Source organism: Balaenoptera borealis (assembly GCF_965194805.1).
Source record: "Balaenoptera borealis genome assembly, chromosome: 7".
Classification (NCBI taxonomy): Eukaryota; Metazoa; Chordata; class Mammalia; order Artiodactyla; family Balaenopteridae; genus Balaenoptera; species Balaenoptera borealis.
This window is the reverse complement of record NC_138864.1, coordinates 106,749,680-106,774,561: the sequence shown is the minus strand read 5'-3', so window position 1 is coordinate 106,774,561 and position 24,882 is coordinate 106,749,680. Positions and strand designations below refer to the sequence as shown.

The following is a 24,882-nucleotide window of genomic DNA, read 5'->3' as shown; positions in this document are numbered from 1 at the left end:
TAGCCAAAAAATAATAAAAATATGGAATATGTCAAGGGGTGATAAATGTTATGAAGAAACACAGACAAAAAAGAAAGTAGAAACCACTCAAAATCCCATCCCTGGAGATAACCTTTGTTAACAATTTGTTGAAAATCCTTCCAGACACCTCTCTACCTATATAGAAACATAGATATAATTTCATGTCAATGAGTATTTTCACATGCTGAGTCATAACCTGTTTCTTTTTCCAATAATATTTTCTGACATCTTTTCATGTCATAAATAAAAATTGACAAAATTTTTTTCCAGTTCTGACTTTTTTTTTATTTGGAAAATTTCAAACAGAGAAGTAGAGAGAATGGTATAGTGACCACAATTACCTGTCTCCTACATTTAATAATTGTTAACATATTTGTTTCATTTGTTTTTGGGGGGGAAAGGCTTATATCTGTTAAACTAAATTACAGACTTCGTGAACATCTTACCTGTTCTGTTTCTACACCAGTGGGGTGAAGGGCAAGTCAATTCTGACACTACCTGGAGTTAGTATCAGACTCCACAGGCTTAAGGGCTCAGTCCCCCTCAAGACTGCCTTCACTTCAAATATCAGCCTTACTTCAGGGGTCCCCGGGCCACCGGCACTACTGACCAACTGGCTACAAATTCAGGGGTTCCCACTACCCCCACAGGTTTGATAATCTGCTAGAACAACTCACAGAACTCAGTTAAGTGCTACACGTATAATTAAAGATTTATTTAAAAGGCTATACATAGCAGGAGGTCTGGGAAGAAGACAGAACTCCCATGCCCTCTCTTGGTGGAGTCAGGGTATATCACCCATCTGGCATATTAACCTGTTCATCAACCAGAAAGCTCTACTGAGCTTCAATGTCCAGAGTTTTGATCAGGGTTTCATTACTAGGCATGGATGATTATCCCAGTGTTAAGTGATTGCACTTAATCTGGTCCAAAGTTGCAACTCTCTAATCACATGCTTAGTCTTTCAAGTGACCAACCCCTATCTTGTCTTTTCATTGTTGAATTATAAGAGTTCTTTATATATTCTAGATACTGACCCCTTATCAGATATTTGATTTGCAAACATTTTCTCTCATTTTGTGGGTTATTTCACTTTCTTAATAGTGTTCTTTGACACACAAAAGATTTTAGTTTTTTTTTTTTTAATTATTATTTATTTATTTATTTTATTATTTTTAGCTGTGTTGGGTCTTTGTTTCTGTGAGGGCTTTCTCTAGTTGCGGCAAGCGGGGGCCACTCTTCACTGCGGTGCGCGGGCCTCTCACTATCGCGGCCTCTCTTGTTGCGGAGCACAGGCCCCAGACGCACAGGCTCAGTAGTTGTGGCTCACGGGCCCAGTTGCTCCGCAGCATGTGGGATCTTCCCAGACCAGGGCTCGAACCCGCATCCCCTGCATTGGCAGGCGGACTCTCAACCACTGCGCCACCAGGGAAGCCCAAGTTTTTAGTTTTGATTAACTAAACTGATGAACTAAAATAGATAAATTGGACTATTTTCCCTTTTGTTAATTGTGCTTTTGGTGCCATATCTAAGAAACCATTGTCTAATCCAAGGTCATGAAGATACACTCCTGTTTTCTTTTAAGAGTTTCATAGTTTTATCTCTTACATTTAGGTTCTTTTTTATTTTTGGTATATGGTGCAAGGTAGGTCCAACATCATTCTTTTGCTTGTGGATATTCATAGACCTTTTAAGCTGTACTGAGTTACTTGTCTTTCTTTGCATTTGGTCTGTAAACTCCATGAGGGCAGACACCAAGGTGGTCTTACTAAATTTTTAATGAATGGATGAATTAGACAACCAAAATATCAAGTTTCTTTCCTTTTGTCATAAATTATATCAACTGTGTACAGTAACACTGTTTTCATTGTGATATTGGTAGTTAAAATCTTTTGACAATAACAATTCAGAAACAAACTAATACACAGGATGACAGGGATTGTACAACTTAACAGGCTTTGGAGCAAAACATTTGGATTCAAATCCTGATTTTCATTTAAGAAATGTGTAACCTTGGGCAGATTAATTACCTATTTCTTATTCCTTAAAATGGGGATTTACTTTGTATAATTGTTAAAAGGATCAAATAAGACCTCATAACTACAGTGCTTTACACATTGTAAGCATTCATCAAACGGTGGCAGTTATTTAATTAAGTAATTAATTAATTAATTTTTGGCTGCCTTGGGTCTTTGTTGCTGCATGTGGGCTTTCTCTAGTTGCGGTGAGCGGGAGCTACTCTTCGTTGCATTGCACGGGCTTCTCATTGTGATGGCTTCTCTTGTTGCGGAGCACAGGCTCTAGGCGCGTGGGCTTCAGTAGTTGTGGCTTGCAGGCTCCGTAGTTGTGGCTCATGGCTCTAGAGCGCAGGCTCAGTAGTTGTGGCACATGGGCTTAGTTGCTCAGCAGCACACGGGATCTTCCCGGACCAGGGATGGAACCCGTGTCCCCTGCATTGGCAGGCAGATTCTTAACCACTGTGCCACCAGGGAAGTCCCAGTAGTAGTTACTTATTATTGCAAAGGAGAAGCAGCAATGTTTGGAAATTTTCTCCATAGTACAGATTCCAAGATTTATATTTTCTTTTGTGAATTGAGAATTGTTATACCATCGATGTTTGATTCGGAAAGAAAAGCATACACTAAAACACAATTCAGTGTGTTTGTGCAAATACTCTGGAGTCAGAGCGTCCTGGGCAATAGAATGAAATACCTTTTTGGGTGTCAGAATTTAGTGGAAAGGGGATTCTAGGCATTTTGTATTTATTTCAGTGTGGCACATTTTTCAGGTTTGTACAATAGTTATTTGATTACGTGTCTGTCTCCTCCATTAGGGTCTGCATACAAATCTTGTCTTAAATCATCTTTGAATTTGCAGTACAGTAGACACTCCACAGATGGTTGAATTGATGCGCCTTGTCCACGGGGGTCCGAAAGGAGTGTATGTAGAGGAATGGAGAAGTCGGAAGGGGTAGGAAAGACCTCGGATCCATTGCCAAGGAGAGGAGAGCTGCACAGGTGTGGGAGCCACGAAGGTCCTAGAGCTTCGGTCCGACGTAAGGAAGTAGAGAACCACTTCTTCCCTTCTCCCGGCCCGGTAGGGTCACTTCCGGGAGGGGGCGGCGAGACAAGAGGAGGCGTGCGGGGAAGGAGGCAGTTTACGCTGCACCAGGCGGAAGTGTGCCGAAGGTTTTGGTGCTGCCACTTCCGGTCCGGGTAAAGGCTGCTGAGGTACGCTGCATGGTCTGTGTCGGGCCGGGACAGCTTTCTGAGGGCAAGTCAGCGGGTCAAGAGGCGAGCACCGGCGTGTAGACTCAGAAGTCTGGAGTCTAGTGGTAAGATCGGAAAAACAACCAGGAACTTGAATACGATCTAACCTCTGTTTCCGAGGGGGTAACTTCCACGGGGAACCCCTCTGCCCTGGTAACGGCCAAAGAGGAGATGGCGCCAGTCAGGGAGCGGCCGTGGCCGACAAAGTGAGGAAGCGCGAAGGCAGAGCAGCCGGAGAAGCCTCGGGAGAAAACACCGGAGCCATCGCTGCCGCCACCACCGCTACCACCATGGAAGGGGCAAAGCCGACATTGCAGCTCGTGTACCAGGCAGTGCAGGCGCTTTACCACGACCCAGATCCCAGCGGAAAGGAGCGCGCCTCGTTTTGGCTTGGGGAGCTGCAGCGTTCGGTGAGGGGCCGAGAGAGGCCATTCTGCGCCGCGGGGCAAGGGCGGGGTGGGACCTCGGCTGGAGCCGGCGCCCGGCCGTTGGCCTCCTGAGGTCCTCCTTGGGGAGGAGCTGCTGCCGCGGGGTGGGGCTGCGAAGCTACATCTACGCGGCTTTTCGGAAACTAGTTGCGGCTGGTCGGTCGCGAAGTGGCCCTTTCCCCACCCCGTAGAATCTGGTTTGTAGGTCCTGTACTTCTCGCTCGTGGCTTCGATCTGGTCCTCTAAGTTTCACCCTTGCTATTACTTGCTTCTTAGGCCTTGCTTTTCCGTTTTGTCTTTCTTCAACCAAATCCAATCCCAGTCTTTCTCTGTCTTCCACTTAAGGATGTTTTATCCGTCTCTCTTCGGTGTCCAGGTGTTACTCCGGCAATTCCTTCCCACTCATAGCCTTACATCTCACTGTTTCTTGCTGCTTTTCTCTCTAGTTTGAGTACATTATTCTCGAAACTTCTCAGATTTCTAGATCCTTATACACGTGAGTTTTCCCCGTGTTTTGGAGTGCAACATAACGTAAAGAAAAAAAATCAGTTCTCGTTTCAGAAAATCTTTGCAGTTCTCATTTTGCTGCATATTGGTTTTCTAACCTTCTCTTTCCCCTGATTTTTAGCTTCTTTATAAGATACGGGTATCGTAGCTGCCTTGATTATTACAGATAATTGTGTCAGCATCCAATGAGGGGGTTAATTGCAACCTATTATACTTATTGTATTTCTGCGTTCTTTGAATCTCGTGTATTATGCTTCCTCCTCTAATTTTCCTACTTACCCTTGCAGTTCTTTAATTCAGTGTGATTATGTGTACTTGGTCATATTGCTGACTTTACCTTTCTTATTTTTGCATTTTATAGCCTAAGTATGTTTTAAAATTTGCTCCCTCCCCTTCCATTTCTTTTTTTAAACTCATAACTAGTACTTAAAGATGCTCTGCCCTTTTGAATCAGCTCCTAGTCTGTGAGTGCATAATAAGTATTTAAAAATTTGCAACTTTGAATATTATACTTTAAAAAAAAAATCGGGAACCCAAGTCCTGGGTGACCTCATGGGAAGGGAAAGGAATAGGACTCACTGTAAGCTACACGAGAAAATCATTCATATGTGGTCTGTCTTAGTGTTTAGTTAGTTTTTGTGATCTGGGGAGCCACACGTCCCTGATCTTAAAGTTTTCAGAGTAAAAATAGGAGAAATGCTACACCATACCAAAAGTCAGCCTTCCCTACTAAACCTGCTTATTGCTGTATGTATTTTAAATCAGTATTTTAGTGCTTACCATGTACCAGCAACTGCTAGGTGTTGGTATATGGAAATGAACCAGACAAAAAAAATCTTTGCTTGGCACAGGATATTTGTGATGTTTAAACGAGTTAATACCTACAAAGAGCTTAACAAAGTTCTTGGAACCTAGAACTCAAAATATGTTAGTAATTGTTATTTAAATATTAGTCACTTAGTTTCCACTAGTCTCTGTTACAGCCTTACATCATCACCATCATCATTATCATCACTATTTACAGTCGGGTCCCAACAGGAACAGATGGCACACTTGAAATAGGCTAATTTGAGGAGGGTTTGTTTTATAAAGGTACTGTTTATAAAGATGTGGATATAATGGGGTGCCACAAAAGATAGTGTAGTACCCTGTAGCCAAACTGTTAACAGCCCTAAACCAGAAGAGGCAAGAGAGAGAGTGGTTACTTCTTGGACTCTCAGGAGAAATATGGAGTTGGCTGCCTTGAGAGGAATTGTAGTTTTCTGTTGAAGGGACATAGCCAGCATGAGGTGATTCTGCAGGGTGGAAGCTGGAGGAATAAATATCTACACCTTATTCTCCTAACTTCCTCCTGGGATTCCCCATTGGGCAAACCTAACCCTAATCTAGGGGACTCAAGAACCTGTTGATCTGTTCCATAGAGGTCAGCATACTGGGGCAGAAAACATGGTAGAGAAGAGTGGAAAAGTGGACCTGGAAAATAGCACAGTCACACATTATCATTTTTAGGCAACTTCAGCATCTGGATTGACAATTCAGCTAACACTTTGGCTTCTTAATTCCTTTACTTTTTTCTAAGCCACCTGGTCACACAGTCACATCTTGGATCTTGTCATTGCTAAGAAGTCACCAACCCCCCCCCTAAATCACTAATTCACGCATTGAGCTCTGATCACACAACCAACTGAAATTCTTCTAGTTTGCTGGCTCAGGAATCTCAAGTAATGTCATGTAATAGTTTTTACTTTTTTGAAATCTTACATAATTTTAATTTTATCAAAATTAACAACTTATTAATTTATTGTTAATTTAGTAATAAAAGTTATTATTGTTAAAATTTTAGAGATTTAAGCCAAACTTTAAAAACTTTCTAAAGTTATAAAATGGGAATAGTTTTACAAGATTTAGGAAGAAAAAGAGCAGTTTCATCATTTCTCCTATGAAAGATGAGGATTTAGGCTTCCTCCGCTTCCTCACACCCCATCACTCATAGGTATACCTATGGTATACCACATTTTTGGTTAACATAGGTATACCACATTTCTGGTTAAATCATTACACATTGTGAATCATGAAGTGTGTATACCATGATAATTTCTTTTTTGTGCAACTTTTTTTTTGGTGGTAATCATTACCTTTTTCTTTTTTTCACGTTTGCCTTATTTTCTATATATCTACAGTAATTCATCCCAAACTCTCTGTTAGTAGGTGTAAATATCCTCTTAGTATGTTCACACTGGTAATCCGTTTCCTTTTTTGGTGGAAGGAAACCTCTCCCGAGAGCCCTCCATCTCCCTGCTCCAATCTGGCCCGGTTGTTCTCCAGGTCTCTTGCATAATTATTATCCTGGGATCTCACTGTCCTAGGGAATTCCTTTTTCTTTCTTGTATTGGATGTGCTGAATCCTGGATCCCATGATCTTTTCTTGAATTACTCCCTCATTTGACAGATAATTGAGAGGGGAGCCTTCATCTCTTCTCTCTCATTGTTGGTCTTTTTTCTTGGACCACTTTTACCCTGAGAGTTCTCTAGTCTTCTGCCTGGAGGTTATGACTAGGCTGCCAGTGGCAGGTAGGAGAATGAACTGGAGGGTGAATCTAACCGCTAAGTATGTAGACTTTAGTTTATTTAATCTGTTTTCAGTATGATACTCCTGTCCTTAGGTGAGTCTGTTGTCCAAGAGTCCAGAGTCCCTCTACTTCAGTCTCCCCAAAGTAAACCTTGAGTTTTCTGTGATGGTGGGAGGATAGTAGCCTGGCCCCTCAGAGTCAGGGAGAAAATCTAGGAAACTAAACTGCTTACACAGATTTTGAAGCCATTCCTTTGTTTTTTGTTCTATCTGTGCATCTGTCTTCAGGTGTACCTCAGTACTTCTAATTCTTGAGCCTTACTGGGATTTTGCAAATGAATTAGTTTGCCTCTTGGCTTCCCCCATTCTTATCCCTTCCTCCTCCCTGCTACCAGGCAAATTTTAGCTTTCTCAGACCTGCTCTGAGAGTTAACACTCGCCCAGCAGTTTTCTCCTTTTCACAGTTTTGTTAATATCATTCGTGTTTCCATTTTCTGTCCTTGTGGGTTCCCTCATCCTTGGGGAAAAAAAAATCTTTTTACTCTGATTTTGGAGGGAATTTGAGGGCAAACAGATGTTTCAATCAGTTAAATTGTGTTAAACAGAAGTCTTAGTTCTTGAATTTCATCAAAACCTTATTCCATTGACTGGCCCTTTTTCTTTGTTAGGTCTTGTCTTTTTCCAGGGACTGTCGTTCTCATCCCTTTCTTCAATATACCACCAACCCTTCACCTCTGATTTGGTAGAACTTGAGCATGTGTATCCAATTGCTTCTCCTGTCCGATTTTAGTGCTCTGCATCTTATTATCTGAATTCTCAGGAACCTTGATCTTTTGGTTATCCTGTGTCTCACTTGTATCCTCAAACTCCCTGTTTACTGGATCCTTCCCATCAGCATTCACACAGCTGTAGTATCTCCCAGAATAAGCAAATGGTTTTGTGTGGGGAGAGGATGCAGCCTTTGTCTGGTTTTATGATTTTTTAATTTTTTTCTTACCTTTGTACTTTTACTATTACTTTTTCCCACTCCTGTCTTCAAATGAAGAAACTAGCCCATCTTTTCAAAGCCTAGCTAGCTTAAATTCTTTCTCCTTAAAGTCTTAACAGATTCTCTTCTGCTGAAAGTCATTTCTGCCCCTGCCCCAACACCGAAAGCACTTTAATTGCATTTATCATTTTTTTAAACTTTTTGAAAATTTGTTTTGTCTCCCCCAATAGACAGTAGGATCCTTTCAGATGTTTATATAATCTGATACCCATAGTTGAAGGAATAAACCATGATTATTAAGAAATGATCAAGATGTCTGACAGTTTCTCTTTTTTTTTTGAACATCTTTATTGGAGTATAATTGCTTTACAAGGGTGTGTTAGTTTCTGCTTTATAAGAAAGTGAATCAGCTATACATATACATATATCCCCATATCTCCTCCCTCTTGGGTCTCCCTCCCACCCTCCCTATCCCACCCCTCTAGGTGGACACAAAGCACTGAGCTGATCTCCCTGTGCTATGCGGCTGCTTCCCACTAGCTATCTGTTTTACATTTGGTAGTGTATATATGTCAATGCCACTCTCTCACTTGGTCCCATCTTACCCTTCCCCCTCCCCGTGTCCTCAAGTCCATTCTCTATGTCTGCGTCTTTATTCCTGTCCTGACCCTAGGTTCTTCAGAACCTTTTTTTTTTTTTTTTTTTTAGATTCCATGTGTATGTGTTAGCATACGGTATTTGTTTTTCTCTTTCTGACTTACTTTGCTCTGTATGACTGACTCTAGGTCCATCCACCTCACTACAAATAACTCAATTTCGTTTCTTTTTATGGCTGAGTAATATTCCATTGTATATATGTGCCACGTCTTCTTTATCCATTCATCTGTCGATGGACACTTAGGTTGCTTCCATGTCCTGGCTATTGTAAATAGAGCTGCAATGAACATTGTGGTACATGACTGTTTTTGAATTATGGTTTTCTCAGGGTCTATGCCCAGTATTGGGATTGCTGGGTGGTATGGTAGTTCTATTTTTAGTTTTTTAAGGAACCTCCATACTGTTCTCCATACTGGCTGTATCAGTTTACATTCCCACCAACAGTGCAAGAGGGTTCCCTTTTCTCCACACCCTCTCCAGCATTTAATGTTTGTAGATTTTTTGATGATGGCCATTCTGACTGGTGTGAGGTGATACCTCATTGTAGTTTTGATTTGCATTTCTCTAATGATTAGTGATGTTGAGCATTCTTTCATGTGTTTGTTGGCAGTCTGTAGACACACAGTTTCTTAAAAATGTTCCTGAATGCATAGCTGCTTGTAGCACCTCCAGAGGGGCAGTTGGATGACTCAGATTTGTCTTTTTCTATGAATTTCATTTATTTTTGCTGCTTCTCTCTAACATATCCATGGATGATTGAAAATAAACAATATTATTCAGCCTCCTATGATGCTCTGTTTTCAGTCTTTCCAATCTTTTTTTAAAAAGCAGTCTTTATGAGATAAGTTTTTATTACCTTCATTTTATGCTTTGAACGACTTGAGTACAGAAAAGGAGAGGAACTTTTTGACACAATAAGCCTTTCTTGAAGTGGTCACTAAGTGACATTTTAAACCAAAAATCTGTTTTAGAATAGTCACAAAACATGCAGTGTAGTAGCATAGTGTTTTAATTTTCAATTTGAAATTGGTAAAGAATTCCCTGGTGGTCCAGTGGTTAGGACTCTGTGCTTTCACTGCAGAGGGCCCCAGGTTCAGTCCCTGGTTGGGAAATTAAGATCCCACAAGCCGCGCACCGTGGCTGGGAAAAAAAAAAAAATCTACTTTAGTTGAAAACAGAAAATGTAGTAACTAAAATTATGCCATATAAAGTAGCATCCAAAACTGTACAGTCCCTAAGAAACTTAACAAAAAAATGAAATTGGTAAGGAACAGAATTTGCCTGGTTTGTTTCAAAACCACTTTGAATAATATACGTTTTGAAAAACTATTATCCTTACTTCCCTCTTCCCCATACTTACTAATCTTAGAGTCTTTTAGTATAGTTATAATGATCCTGGTGACAATAGATTTGGTATAACGGTATAATTTGGACATGGTTCAGCCCATGCTATGAGTTAGCATCTTTTCTCTTTCTCTGGTATTTGTATAAAACAGCCATTTTCTGAAGAATCTATATTCATTAAACTTTTTTTCCACCAAAATTCTTGGAAACAGCCTACAGCCATGGTTTTGTTTTATGGGATAGGCGGATATCACTGATGTCTTCAAAGTGTTTTAAAAGAAAAAATTATTTTGAGACAGATCTTAAAGGAAGCCTATTTAACAGTGGACTACTCTGAATACTTAGTAGTTTCCTTTGTCCACCTCTAGTAACCAAAATTAGTAGACAATGCAGAAACCAATGGAAGGAAAGACCATCTCTTTATAGGGCTAATTAATTGTGCTACTCATTTGTTCTAAGTTTGTAATTTAGATTATAAGAAGGAGACTACTTTCACAGAGACCATCTGTGGGTTAGAGGTTATCTCAAAAGTTTCATAGTTCAGTCTGTAAACTGAAAAGGAATGATGAAAAGAAAAAAAAAGCATAAATCAACTGGAATTGATGGCATTGTAGTGTTTGGTTTATCACATATCCTTGAGAATTTTCTTCTTCTAAATATATCAAGAAGGTCATGGGTCATGGAGTATCAGCTTCAGACTTCTTTCCTAGTAATTTTTCTCTTTGGAGTTTCTTGACTCTTTAGCCTAGTTCTGAAACCTAGAGTCTTTGTTTTTGCTCTAGTAATGCAGTCATTGATTTGATTTACCTGAAAATCTAGACATCTTTTAATGTTTCTGCTCTCATCCTCCAGTCAAGTGACTCTTAAAACATAGACATGTTTTTGAAGGGCAAGCCTTCTAGAAAATAGAAAATGTTTGTGTACAACTTCTTTGGGGTCAGTTAGTTCAGTGAACATAGGAATACTGTATACTTTGCATTGCTGGAAAATGGGAGTGTGTAAGTAAATGATGAAAACCAAAGACCTTTCAACTGAATAGTATACCACTCTGGCTATATTGTCTAATATGATTGCCATTACCCACATGGCTATTGTGGCTGTTTAAATTTAAGTTAATTAAAATGAAGTTAAAATCAATTCCTTAGTTGCACTGCCACATTCCAAGTCTTGGACAGTGCAAATATAGTCATTTCATGTCCTTGCTGTATTGGAGCTTATGAATGAGAATTTGTGATGGTATTTCTGTTGGCATGATAGTCTGTTATCTGGTGGCATTCATCTGTATTTGGATTAGTTTATTTCTCATCTTCCCAGGCCTTGGACCAGAGTCAATAGTTTGAAACAGGATATAAAATGATCTGGATACTGCTACATTTTCTAAGTTGCCATTTTAACCATTTTTAGGCGTACAGTTCAGTGGCATTAAGTACATTCATGTTGTGCAATCATCACCACCACCCATCTCTAGAACTTTTTCGTCTTCCCAAACTAAAACTCTACCTGTTAAAGAATAATTCTCCATTCCCTCTTCTCTTCAGCCCCTGGTAACCACCATTCTACTTTTTTTTTCCTCTAGGAATTTGACTACTCCTATTACCTTATGAGTAGAATGATACAATATTTGTCCTTTTGTGTCTGGCTTATTTCACTTAGCATAATATCTTCAAGGTTCATCATGTAGACTATGTCAGAATTACATTCCTTTTTAAAAATTATGGTGCAATACACATAGCATAATATTTACCACTTTAACCATTTTTTTAAAAAAAAATTATTTATATTTACTTTTGGCTGTGTTGGGTCTTCGTTTCTGTGCGAGGGCTTTCTCCAGTTGCGGCGAGCGGGGGCCACTCTTCATCGCGGTGCGCGGGGGCCACTCTTCATCGCGGTGCGCGGGCCTTTCACCGTCGCGGCCTCTCCCGTTGCGGAGCACAAGCTCCAGACGCGCAGGCTCAGTAGTTGTGGCTCACGGGCTTAGTCTTTCCGCGGCATGTGGGATCTTCCCAGACCAGGGCTCGAACCCGTGTCCCTTGCATTGGCAGGCAGATTCTTAACCACTGTGCCACCAGGGAAGCCCCGCTTTAACCATTTTTAAGTGTGTAGTTCAGTGGCTTTAAGTACATTCACATTGTTGTGCAACCATCATCACCATGCATCTCCAGAACTTTTTTCATCTTGTAAAAATGAAAATCTGTACCCATTAAACACAGTTAACTAACTCCCCATTTCTCTCTCCCTACAGCCCCTGGCAACCACCATTCTGCTTTTTGTCTCCATGAACTTGACTACTCTAGGTACCTCATATAAGTAGAATCATACAGTATTTGTCCTTTTGTGACTGGCTTTTTTCACTTAACATAATGTCCTCAGGGTTCATCCATGTCGTAGAATGTGTCAGAATTTCATCCCTTTTTAAGGCTGAATAATATTGTATGTACCACATTTTGTTTACCTATTCATCTGTTGATACACACTTGGGTAGCTTCCACGTTTTGGCTGTTGTGAATACTGTTATGAGCACAGGTGTACAAATATCTGTTGGAGTCCCTGCTTTCAATTCTTTTGAGTATATCACCAGAAGGGGAATTGCTGGATCATATGGTAATTCTGTGTTTTTTTTTGAGGAACTGACATACTATTTTCTAGATTTTACAGAATTTTAAGCTCTTGTTTTTTTTGTTTTGTTTTGTTTTGGCCGAGCTATGTGGCATGCGGGATCTTAGTCCCCGACCTGGATCGAATCTGTGTGTCCTACAGTGGAAGCGCAGAGTCTTAACCAATGGACCGCCAGAGAAGTCCCATAAGCTCTGTTGAACTTAAAAACATTTAATTCTTAGAAAGTTGCGCTTGCTCAGATTACCTCTCCTGTGTTTCCCTAGCTTGTACCCTGGTACTGAAATATTACCAGAGAGTGTTGTACTGTTATATAGGTGAAGTTCCAGAGAGAAGCTTTATTTCTCTTTACTGGAAGTTCACAGTACTGCTAATGGGGATAATTTTGTAGTGTTTGGCATGTAGAACCCCTTGAAAGTACCAATTTAATTTTCCTCTTTCTGGTTAGACTTCCCAGAATTAAAATATTATGAAATTTGTATTTTTTTTTTCTTTTGGTAAGAAATTTTCTGTTAACAGAGTTTACATTATATTTTTTACTTTTTTTTTCAAGCCCACAGCCCCTCTGCAGTTTTTCTCCGTATTAACTGTTCACTTGTATTTTCTGTCTCAGCCATAGTTAATACCATTTATACAGATGGCCCTAAAGCAGAAGAATACACTTAGAACTAGTCTTAAAAAGGTACATGTTTTTACATAAGCACTCAGAGTTTTCTGACACTATAATGCATTTTTTATTAAACCTTAAGCTAGACATCTTATATTTCTATACAATTAAGAAACTTGAATCTTCAGCATTGTGTTAGTGTATGCTTAGTATGTCTGATAGTACTCTCATTCTCCAGGTTTATACGAGTTGTTATAAAAATTGCTCAGATAGGCAGGAATAGAGACCGGTGATTAAAGGAAATCCATTTTCTATATTTTGGCTTTCAGGAAGCCTTCACATGGACTACCCATTTGCTTCAAATGAAATGGTTTCAAGCTTGGCATTTTCTACTTTTAAAGCAGGGCTGCCTAATATAATTAGTAAGGCCCACAGTGAATTGATTATCAAGGAATGCATGCTTCAGTCACTCCAGACCCAAGCTGACCTTATGGATCCAGATTTATTTATCTTTTTTCAGGACCGTTCTTGAGGTTAATATTCACATGCATATGTGGCTGAGGGTTTTTAATATGGATAGGGATTCTTTACAGTTGTTGAGGAAAAATTTTGGCAAAATTTCTTAGTATCATATTATGTGTGAGCAACAGCTACAGATTTGAGCCAAAGTTTATTTGATAGAGGCCATTATGACACAGGATTGTTTGAAAATGCTTGTCCCAGAAATACTGGGATTTCATCAGAAACTCAGGAGACCACAGCGTGCAGTGCTGTAGTCATTTGGTCTTACTGATTCCTTTCATTGAGATCAAGATAGAGTAATGCATATGGGCACTACCATCTTCCAACATTGTCTTGAAGGTAAGAGTGTTTGAGTATTTCTCCTGGAATTTGAATAGCCTATGATGTTTTAAAGAATTATTTTTAGCCAGGAATCTCTGGTAATATCTCCCTCTTAATTATCTATTCAGTTATTATGGGGATGGCTGTGAAAATGTAAATTGGCTGAACTTATCTCTATAAATGAGCTTTTTTGCTTCTAGAAAACTTGTTTATGCATACATGGGTAGTCTATGGTTCTGGGAGCTTGCTTGGGGCTTTATGATTATTTTTCACTTACACTCTGCTTTTGGAGTTGGGAGTTGTTTACTCATCACTGCTGTGGTGAAGGTATTAGCTAAGTTTCATTTCATCATAGTTTCTGTATTTCAGACCATCTTGCAAAACAAATTATTTTGAAAGATAACAGTTTTAGGTAGTGATGGTTTTCTTTTGAGATCTATAGCTTATATTTTTCCTAATATCCATTCGTATCATTTTCTCTCCTCGCTGTTTAAGAAAACCATCAGAAAGTAACTTGTGACAGACCTAGCAATTTATCTTAAATTTGTAAAATTTTCATAAAGGATTAGATACAAAAACTTAAGATAGTTGACTGACAAAAAATTCCTTTCTCTTTTTCAGGTTAATAAAGACTAGTTTGTTCTTTACCTGTCTCATGAAAATGACTTTTTCTTGATTTGGGAAATTCTGATTTTCTAGCTCTATACCATATTGGTACAAGGCATGTGTCTATAATGTTGCAGTGTCTGATTGACTGTTTTTTAGGGGTTCTTTTTACTGTGCTCTTGCCTGGTCTGCCCCTCCTTCCAGTATACTATAAATCTTTATTTAATAGATGTATTATTCACTAATTGAAACGTTTTTAAAAAGTACAGCAGTCTTACACATTTATTCTTACTTATCAAATTTCATTGAAATATTTGTATTTCCAGAACCTAATTTTCTATTTGCCAGAGCTCTTCTGTTTTCAGTGAAGTATTTTTAGGTAATGCTGCTTAATTTGAGGAGTTTTTGTATAGGATTAACTAGCAGCTCTAGTCTGCTTCTGATTCTTGGCAGCTGATGAATCCTTAGGCCCCCTATCTGGGTGTGTACTTGCAATGTTAAGGGTCTGCTCAGTGATTTCCGTTGATTAGGCAGTTTTAGAACTGTTAGTGTAGAAGTGAGTCTTGGAGCAGTCGTGACCGTTAAAGAAAAAAGGGCAAGTACTTTTAGGATCTGCTGTGAAGTATAATGAAAGACTTAGAGCATGTTAGTGAAAGGATTGCTGGGCCATAGCCTGCTTCATATTCATCACATAGTCATGGAAATATCTTTTGAAAAGACTGATATAAAGGCCTGTTCTGCTACTGCTTTGTGAAATGGAAGATTGGAATTAGTTGCTTAAATGGAAAATGTTCTCTTGTTGCAGCCTCTTTGAAATGTGCTGCTAGTGGGAGCTGCAGCTTCCTCCTGCTGACTCTGAGCCCCAGGCTTCGGTTGAGATGGTCCTTTCAGAAATGTGGAGCTTAGTCCAAGCCTGGATTTCAGTGGGTAGCACCTGGCATCTGTGGCTAGAAAGTCCTATGAAGTGTAAGTGCTTTATTCTCTCCTTGTAAAGAATCCCTTTTCCTTTCTTCTTTCTGCAGCTTAGCAGAGGGGAAGAACAGTGAGCAATGTACTGTAGTATCTGAGGTATCAGGATTTGGTTGCATTTTCTTAATGATTCAGTGATCAAAACAGGATTACTTGTTTTCTGGATGCCAACAATTCTTAAACCCTCCTGGAATTCAAAATAAAGGGACAAATTATGACCCCTTAATATATATAGTACTGGCAGTATCATCCTGGGTAATTTTTCACTGACAGTTTACTTAGTAGACTGTGATATTCAAGTTTCCCAGGTTTCTTTAGAGGTCAGTTTTGTATTTCGTTCTTGTTCCAAAAGACAAATATTTGAAAAGAGAGGCACATTTGACCAGTGGGTGAGGCAGCGTCAAGATAAATAAGGATGCTTGAAATGAGAAGACAGTTCTTTTTTCACTTCGGTTCTACTTGACACATTTACACAAGGAGCAGTATGGGAATTTTCCTAAGACCGATTCCTCATAGAATTGTCCTAGGAAATACATATAGCTACCATCTATATTTTAGTTTAGTTAAAAAACAGAAAACTATGATAACATAATGAGTGTTAGAAGATGCAAAGTTTATATTTGGTTTAGTTGCCTGGGGTTAACTGCTATTCTCCTTTTTTTCTATTTCAGAAATACTGGTAATATTTTAAAGTAAGGTCATTCCAGAAAAGACTCCCATTTTGGGGAGACTTTAAGTTTCCCTTCACTGAAATTTTTCTGAGATTCTTAAATCTTCCAATTTTGGCTAGGAAAATATTGAGCTTCTTCTCATTGCTAAAGCAAAATATATATTTAAAACAAAACAGAACCAAGGCTCCAACTGGGTAAGTAAGGCAAGCAAAGTTCTACAAATAAGGACTCTGAATGAAAAAGGTCCTTTCAGGGCCTTTGTTTTCTTTATCTGTAAACTGGTTTGCTTGTTTTCTCTTGCCCTTTCTCTAAACATTGTGGATTCTGTTCTTATAGCTTAGTGCCAATCCAGTAAGTATCTCAGCTACCTAGTAAAAGAATGGGCTTCATGTTTGGGAAAACAAAGAGGTGTTATAGATTTATGAGATGATAGTATCTTGTCATTTTGCTTCATATTTAATAATTTAACATATATTTGCTTAAATGGCTCTATTGCCAGGAGATTTTGAGAGAGGCAGAAATAATTAAGGTTGTTTTTTACTTTTAAAGAGCTTACAGTCTATTGAAAAAGATGAACAAAAGCCCAAATAATTACAATATAAAGTTCTACAATTGAGCTGTTACAGTCAAGGGTACCTTGGTAGTAAGGAAAAAGGATTACTCCTCCAATATGTTCTCTTTATTTCTGGCTTTCAGGAGTTTGAATATGATGTGTTTAGCATTTGTTTGTTTGTTTGGGGGGGTGGGGGACAGTAATAGTCTCTGTTGCCCTTGTCTACTGTAGTCTTTAGCAGTTCCAGTGTCCAGTGTTCTCATTGGTGGGGCTTTCTCAGTGATTCTGTCCTCCCCTGTGGCATTCATGCTCTGCCTTGCATCTGGCAGATCTTGTGCAGGATAAATTTTTTTTGCCCTTCCTTCAGTGGTAGGAGACCTCTGTGGTGTTATTGTTATAGTATCACGGGCTCAAGACGGTTTTATGCCCTGTCCTGTAGGAGTAGAGGTTTTTTTCTTTTACCCTTACTGCAACAGCAATGGGTCTCACTTAACCTATAAGCCTTGAGGGTAACATGATTTGCTGCCCTTCCCATACCAGTTAAGGCTTTTGTTCAGTAGGGGAGAAGGGTCTAGTCAGAGCTTTTTGTGTCCTTTCTGCTATTGTGGCTACTCCTGTCCTCCAAGACTGTACCACCAAAGAGGTTTTCTCTGGTCTCCTGCCCTACCCCCATTCTTTCTCCTGAGTATTTGGTGGAGGTGTGTGGATAAGAGCCTGTAGGTGGTTGTGAATTCCCTTTGTGTCCAAGAGTCCTATGGGTTTTATATGTTCATACTAGCCCACACATATACATTTTTTTTAATCAATTTGTTAATAATTTTAATTGAATTTTTATTACCTGGTCGTCTGGTGCCCCATATCTCTTTTCTTTGTTCTGCCACAGGTGAGCCAACGCTTGGTGAGGTCTCTTTAAATTTCAGTCTACTTGGTTGTCCTGGGACCTCAGCTTTCTGATGCATTTAAGAAAAGTTACTTTGTAGTTTATTTGCTTTTGTTTATTAACTCCAAAGCAATGATCTTTTCCACTTTCTGCATCTTAGGAGAATGTGAAATTCCTCTCAGGTGTATAGATTCATTTATTTTAAACCCTACAAGATACTGTTGCTTTATATAGTCAGTGTTCACAGAGATTTACTTACATACTTAGCCTTTCCATTACTCTTCATTCCTTCCTGATTTCCATGTTTCTATCCAGAATTATTTTCATTCTGCTTGAAGAACACCCTTTAGTATTTTCTTCTTTGTTCTATTGGTAATGAACTCTCTCCTTTTATTTTTTTTCTTTTGGTCCCAAAGTGTCTTAATTTTGTTGCATTTTGGAAGGATTTTTTGCTGGGTACAAGTAACCAATTGGCAATTATTTTCTTCCAGTACTTTGAAGATATTTGATTCCCATTTTTTATTTTGGCAAGTCAGCTATCAGTCTAAGTGTTCCTTTAAAGGTAATACATGTTTTTTCCTCTGGCCTTTAAGATTTTCCTTTTTGTCTTTAGCAGTTTTTTAGCAGTGTTATTTGATGTGCTTAGGTCTGGTTTTTCTATCCTTAGGGTTTACAGAGTTTCTTAAACTGTGGCTTGGTGTCTTATCAGTTTGGAAATTCCTCAGCCATTATGTTTAAATAGTGCCCCATTTTTTTCTTTTCCTTCTGAGATTTCAGTCATGTTTGTTAGACTTTTTCACTATGTCCCATGTGTCACTTGCATTCTTCCTATTCTTTACCTTCTATTCTTTTCTTTTGCTTCTTTTTTTGAGTTTGTGCTTCAGGTCTTATTTTCTATTGACCTATTCTCTAGCATAGTAATCTTTTCTTCAGTTGTCTGATTTGCTATTCAAGCCTTCCATTTGGGTCTTAATTTCAGTTACTGTATTTTTCAGTTCTAGAATTTCCCTTTGATTCTTTTTTTTAGATTCCATTTCTTAATGCAAATTCCAATTCGTCTTCTAATTTCTTGAATACGTTAATCAGCTATTTAATTTTTCCCAACTGTTTATTTTGAAAAATTCATAACTTGAAAGAATTGTATAGTGAACACTGATTCATGGTAAGTCCTTCTCAAATTGCCTGTTCCATTTGCTTTCTCTCTTTTTTCTTTCTTACTCTCCCTTTTGGAACCATTTGGAAGTAAATTGCAGATTTTATCATGCTGTACCCCTAAACATTTTGACGTATAGCTCGTAAGAACAAGACATTCTACTAAACTAAAACCATTGTCACATTAAAGAAATTTAACATTAATATACAATAATATTATCTAATACACAGTCCATATTCAAATTTCCCAGGTGTTTCAGTTACAGATTTCTAGCTTTTAAAAAAATTTTCTTTCCCTAATCCAGGATCCAATCAAGGATAATGCATTGCTTTTAGGTGTTATGTCACTTTAGTTTCCTGGGATATTTTTTTTTTTCCTTTTATGATAGTGACATTAAAAAACAAATCCAGGCCCATTTTGTCTTTGTTTTTAATATGACCCACTCACTATTTTGCTTTGTTTGGTTGTTTCCTCATGATTGTATTCAACTTAAACAGTTTTTGGAAGAATACTACATGAACGCAAAATTGTTGTTTTCAGTGAATCACATCAAGAGTCACTTAAAATCTGTTTGTTCCATTATTGGTGATGTTAAGTTTTATCATTTTGGTTGAGACATCACAGTTATTTTAGTCCTCATCTGATAATTCCGTTATCTAGATAGGTTATTTTCTATTGTCTGTTTCCACCCCCAACCCTCCCTTTTTTGCTTTCGTTTGATAAATACTGGATATATTGTTTATGAAAAGTTGAAGAGATAATAAATGATGTTTTTCCCCTGAGGTAATTTCTTTTGCTTCTGGCAGGTCTTTATGATAGGACCAGATTCCTTTAGTCTGAAGGGATTGAGCAGATTCTAAACTGTGTGTTTCTTTTTTGTAAAATATACATGACATCAAATTTACCATTCTAACTATTTTAAAGTGTACAACTCAGTGAGAGTAAGTATATTCATGTTGTTTTATGACCACCAACACAAGCAATCTCCAGAATTTTTTAATCTTCTACAAGTAAAACTTTGTACCCATTAAATGATAACGCTGCCCATTCTCCCTCCCATCAACCCTTGGCAACCAAAATTCTAACTTTGTCTCTATGAATTTGACTACTGCAGGTACCTCATGTAAGTGGAATCATATAATATTTGTCCTTTTGTGTCAGGCTTATTTTACTAAGCATAATGTCCTCAAAGTTCATCCATGTTATGGCATGTAATGGTACTTCCTTTTTAAGGCTGAATAATAGTCCATTGTATGTATAGGCCACATTTTGTTTATCCATTCTTCTGTCAATGAACATTTGAGTTGTTTTCAACTTTTGGTTATTGTGAAATATGCTGCTATGAACATTGGTGTATAAATATCTGAGTCCCTGCTTTTGATTGTTTTGGCTATATACCCAAAAGTGGAATTGCTGCATTATGTGGTAATTTTATTTTTAATTTTTTGAGGAACTGCCATACTCTTTTCCATATTGGCTGCACTATTTTACATTCCCACTAGCAATGTGCATTGTTAACAATTTCTCTACATCCTCATCAACACTTGGTTTTTTTTGTTTTGTTTTATTTTTTGTTTTGTTTGTTTTGGCCACGTTGCAGCCTGTGGGATCTTAGTTCCCTGACCAGGAATCAAACCCGTACCCCCTGCAGTGGAAGTGTGGAGTCTCAACTGCTGGACTGCCAGGGAAGTCCCTGCCTATTTTTTTAAATTATTTTATTTATTTTATTTTATGCTGCATTGGGTCTTCATTGCTACACACAGGCTTTCTCTAGCTGCAGTGAGCGGGGGCTGCTCTTCATTGTGGTGCGTGGGCTTCTCACTGTGGTGGCATCTCTTGTTGTGGAGCATGGGTTCTAGGTGTGAGGGCTTCAGTAGTTGTGACACGCGGGCTCAGTAGTTGTGGCTTGCGGGCTCTAGAGTGCAGGTTGAGTAGTTGTGGTGCACGGGCTTAGTTGTTCCGTGGCATGTGTGATCTTCCCAGGCCAGGGCTCGGCCCCATGGCCCCTGCGTCAGCAGGTGGATTCTTAACCACTGCGCCACCAGGGAAGTACCTCTGCCTATTTTTAAATTGGGTTGTTTGGTTTTGTTGTTGTTGTTGTGTTGTAGGAGTTCTTTATATATTCTGAATATTAACCCCTTATCAGATACGTCATTTGCAAATATTTTCTCCCATTCTGTGGGTTGCCTTCTCATACTGATTATATCTTTTAATGATGAATAGAAGTTTAAAATTTTGATGTAGTCCAATTTATGTGTTTTTACTTTTGTTGCTTGTGGGGTTTTTTTTGTTTTTTTTTTTGGCCTTGCTCCGTGGCATGCAGGATCTTAGTTCCCTGACTAGGGATCAAACCCCGTGCCCTATGCATTGGAAGCACAGAGTCCTAACTACTGAACCGCCAGGGAATTCCCTGTTGGTTGTGCTTTTGATCCAGGAAATCATTGCCAAATTTAATGCACATATAGCTTTCCCCCCATGAGTTTTATAGTTTTAGAGTCCACTTCTTTCTTTTTAGGTCTTACATTTAAGTTTTGATCCATTTTGAGTTAATTTTTGTATATGATGTCCTGTTCTTGTTGAAAATCATTTGACCATATATGCACGGATTCATTTCTGGGCTCTCTATTCTGTTCCAGTGGTCTTGTGTCTGTCTTTATGCCAGTACTAAACTTTTTTTTTTTTTGGTGGCAAAAACACATAATATGAAATTCAACCTCCCAACAGTTTGCAAGTATACAGTGCAATATTTTGCAAGCATACAGTGCAATATTGTTGACCACATGCATGTTGTGTAGCGGATCCCCCTGAATCCCCCACATCCTACATGACTGAAACTCTGCATCCACTGAACAACTCTCCACCTCCTCCTCCTCCTAGCCCCTGATTTTGACTACTTTAGATAGCTCATATATAAATGGAATCATGCAGCATTTGCCGTTTTATGACAGACGTATTTTACTTGGCACAATACCCTCAAGGTTCATCTATGCCTTGGCAGCACATGACAGGATTTTTAAGACTAAGTGATAATCCATTAAGACTGAATAGATACTCCATTCCATGTATATATCACATTTTCTTTATCCATTCATCCATTGATGGACAATTAGTTTGCTTCCACCTCTTGGCTTTTGTGAATAATGCTGCAATGAACATGGGTGTGCAAATATCTTTTTGAGATGTTATTTTCAATTCTTTTGGGTATATATCCAGAAGTGGAGTTGCTGGATCACATGGTAGTTACATTTTTAATTTTTTGATGACCCTCCATACAGTTTTCCATAGTATCTGCACTATTTTATATTACCATCAACAGTGCATAAGAGTTCCAATATCTCCACATCCTCACCAACACTTATTTTCTGGTTTCTTTTGATAGTGGCCGTCTTAACAGGTATGAAGTGATATCTGATTGTGCTTTTGATTTACATTTCCCTGATGACTAGTCATGTTAGCATCTTTTTATGCTTGTTGGCCATGTTTATACTGTCTTTAGAGAAATGTTTTTTTCAAGCCCTTTGCCCAATTTAAAATTGGGTTATTGGTTTTTATGTTGTTGAGCTGTAGAAATTCTTTCTATATTCTGGATATTAACTCCTTGTCAGATGTATGGTTTGCAAATATTTTCTCCCATTCCATAAATTGCTTTCTCACTCTGGATTTTGTGTTGCGCAGAAGTTTTTAGAGTTTGGTGTAGTCCCATTTGTTTTATTTTTGCTTTTGTTTCTTGTGGTTTTGGTGTCATATCCATGAAGTCATCATCAAATCCAGTGTCATGATATTTCTTGTCCCCCGTGCTTTCTTCTTGGAGTTATAGTTTCAGGTGTTCCATTTAGGTCTTTAATCCATTGTGAGCTAATTTTTGTATATGGTGTAAAATGAGAGTCCACTTCTTTCTTTTGTCTATGGATATCCCTTTTCCCAACAGTATTCATTGAAGAGACTCTCCCTTCCCCATCTTGTAGTTTTCTCATCCTTGTTGAAGATGATTTGTCTATATTTTCGAGGGTTTATTTATTGGTGCTCTGTTTTTTTCCCATTGGTCTATATATCTGTCTTTATGCCAGTACCATACTCTTTTGATTGCTGTGGTTTCATAATAAATTTTGAAATCAGGAAATATGAGACCTCCAATTTTGTTCTTTTTCAAGATTGTCTTAGTTGTTTGGGACCCCTTGAGATTCCATATGAATTTTTCGATGGATTTTTCTCTTTCTGCAAAAAAAAGTCCTTAGGATTTTGATAGGGATTGCACTGAATCTGTAGAGCACTTTGGATAGTATTAACAACTGTAGTAAGTCTTCTAATCCTTGAACCTAGGATGTCTTTTCATTTATTAGTGTCTTCTTTAATTTCTTTCATAAGTATTTTGTAGTTTTCAGTGTACAGCTTGCTTTATTCCTGAGTATTTTGTTCTTTTTGGAAGCTGTTGTATATGCAGTTGTTTTCTTAATTTCGTTTTCAGATCGTTCATTGTCAGTATATAAAAACAACTGATTTGGGGGTGTTGACTTTGTATTTTGCAACTTTGATGAATTCGTTTATTAGTTCTAACAGGTTTTGGGGAATCTTGAGGTTTATCTACATATAAGATCATGTCATATGTGACCAGTCATCATTTTACCTTTTCCTGTCCAATTGGGATGCCTTTTATTTGTTTTTCTTACCTAATTGCTCTGGCTAGAACTTCTAGTACTATGCTGAATAGAAGTGGCAAAAGTGGGCATCTTTGTCTTGTTCCTGATCTTATAGAGTTTTGAAAAGTTTTCAGTCTTTGAACATTGAATATGATGTTCATTGTGGGGTTTTCATATGTAGTCTTTACTACGTTGAGACAGTTTCCTTCTTTACCTAGTTTGTTGAGTGTCTTTATCATGAAAGAGTGATAGCTTTTGTCTAATGCTTTTCTGCATCAATTGAGATATTTATGTGGTTTTCCCCCCTTTATTCTGTTAATGTGGTGCATTACATTGTTTGATTTTTGTATGTTGAGCCACCCTTGCATTTCAGGAATAAATCCCACTTGGTCATGGTGTGTAATTCTTTAATATACTGTTGAATTCAGTTTGCTACTATTTTTTTGAAGTTTTTTTTGCCATTAGTATTCATAAGGGATATTGGTCTGTAGGGTTTTTTTTTTTTTTCCTTGTAGTATCTTTGTCTGCCTTTGGTATCAGGGTAATCCTGGCCTCATAGAATGAATTCGGAAATGTTTCCTCCTCCTTTTCAATTTTTGGATGAATTTGAGAAGGATTGGTGTTAATTCTTCTTTAAATGTTTGGTAGAATTCACCAGTAAAGCCATCTGATCCTGGGCGTTTCTTTGTTGGGAAGTTTTTGATTACTGATTCAGTCTGTTCACTAAGTATAGTAATCTAGTCTATTCACATTTTCTGTTTCTTCTCGATTCAGTCTTGGTACATTGTATGTTTCTAGGAATTTGTCCATTTCATCTGGATTATCCAGTTTGTTGGTGTACAGTTCATAGTATTTCCTGTAATCTTTTTTATTTCTGTAAAGTTAGTAGTAATGTCCCCATCTTTGTTTCATTTCTTTTTGCTTGGTTAAAATCTAGATAAAGGTTTGTCAATTTTGTTGATCTTTTTGAAGAATCAAATCATGGTTTTTCTGTGTTCTATTTTATTTATCTTTGCTCTAATCTTTATTATTTGCTTCCCTATGCTAGCTTTGGGCTTAGTTTTTTCTTTTTTTCTAGTTCCTTAAGGTATAAAGTTAGGTTGTTGATTTGAGATAATTTTTCTTTTTTTAATTTAAGTGTATATGTATGGCTATAAATTTCCCTCTTAGCACTGTTTCACTGCATCTTACAAGTTTTGGTATGTTGTATTTCCATTTTCATTTGTCTTAAAATATTTTCTCATTTCCCTTCTTTGACCCATTGGTTGTTTAAGAATTGATATTTAATTTTTACATATTTGTGAATTTTCCAGTTTTCCTTCTGTTAATTTCTAGTTGCATTTCATTTTTGATTGGAAAACATACTCTCTGTGATTTCAGTCTTTCTGCATTTATTAAGACTTATTTTGTGGCCTAACATCTGGTCTATCCTGGAGAAGTTTCAGCCTTTTTGAGGTACATTTCCTGTTTCCTGCACTGGGTCCTAGCTGAAAATCTGGACTATTTTCCAGGCCCCCTCTTCCTTGGTGGGCTCTGAATTCTACTTTTCACCTCCCCAGTCTTGTGT

The 24,882-nt window shown here is 38.1% G+C and overlaps 1 protein-coding gene across 6 annotated transcripts in view; it reads left to right on the top strand.

Moving 5' to 3' along the window:
* Positions 1–1,348: 1,348 nt before the first annotated feature.
* TNPO3 (transportin 3) overlaps positions 1,349–24,882 on the top strand; it is an 82,774-nt gene continuing 59,240 nt past the window's right edge. Inside the window, exons 1-3 of one of the 6 annotated variants that reach the window (XM_082399154.1) lie at positions 1,353–3,700; positions 15,258–15,418; positions 16,093–16,286. Coding sequence is in view for 2 of the 6 variants with exons in the window: in XM_082399153.1 (XP_082255279.1) it covers positions 3,581–3,700 (120 nt within the window). In the remaining 4 variants the exon portion in view is untranslated. Of the gene's footprint in view, positions 3,701–12,025; positions 12,078–15,257; positions 15,419–16,092; positions 16,287–24,882 lie in introns of all 6 variants that reach the window. The other 5 variants (XM_082399155.1, XM_082399157.1, XM_082399153.1 and 2 more) reach the window with 5 other exon arrangements.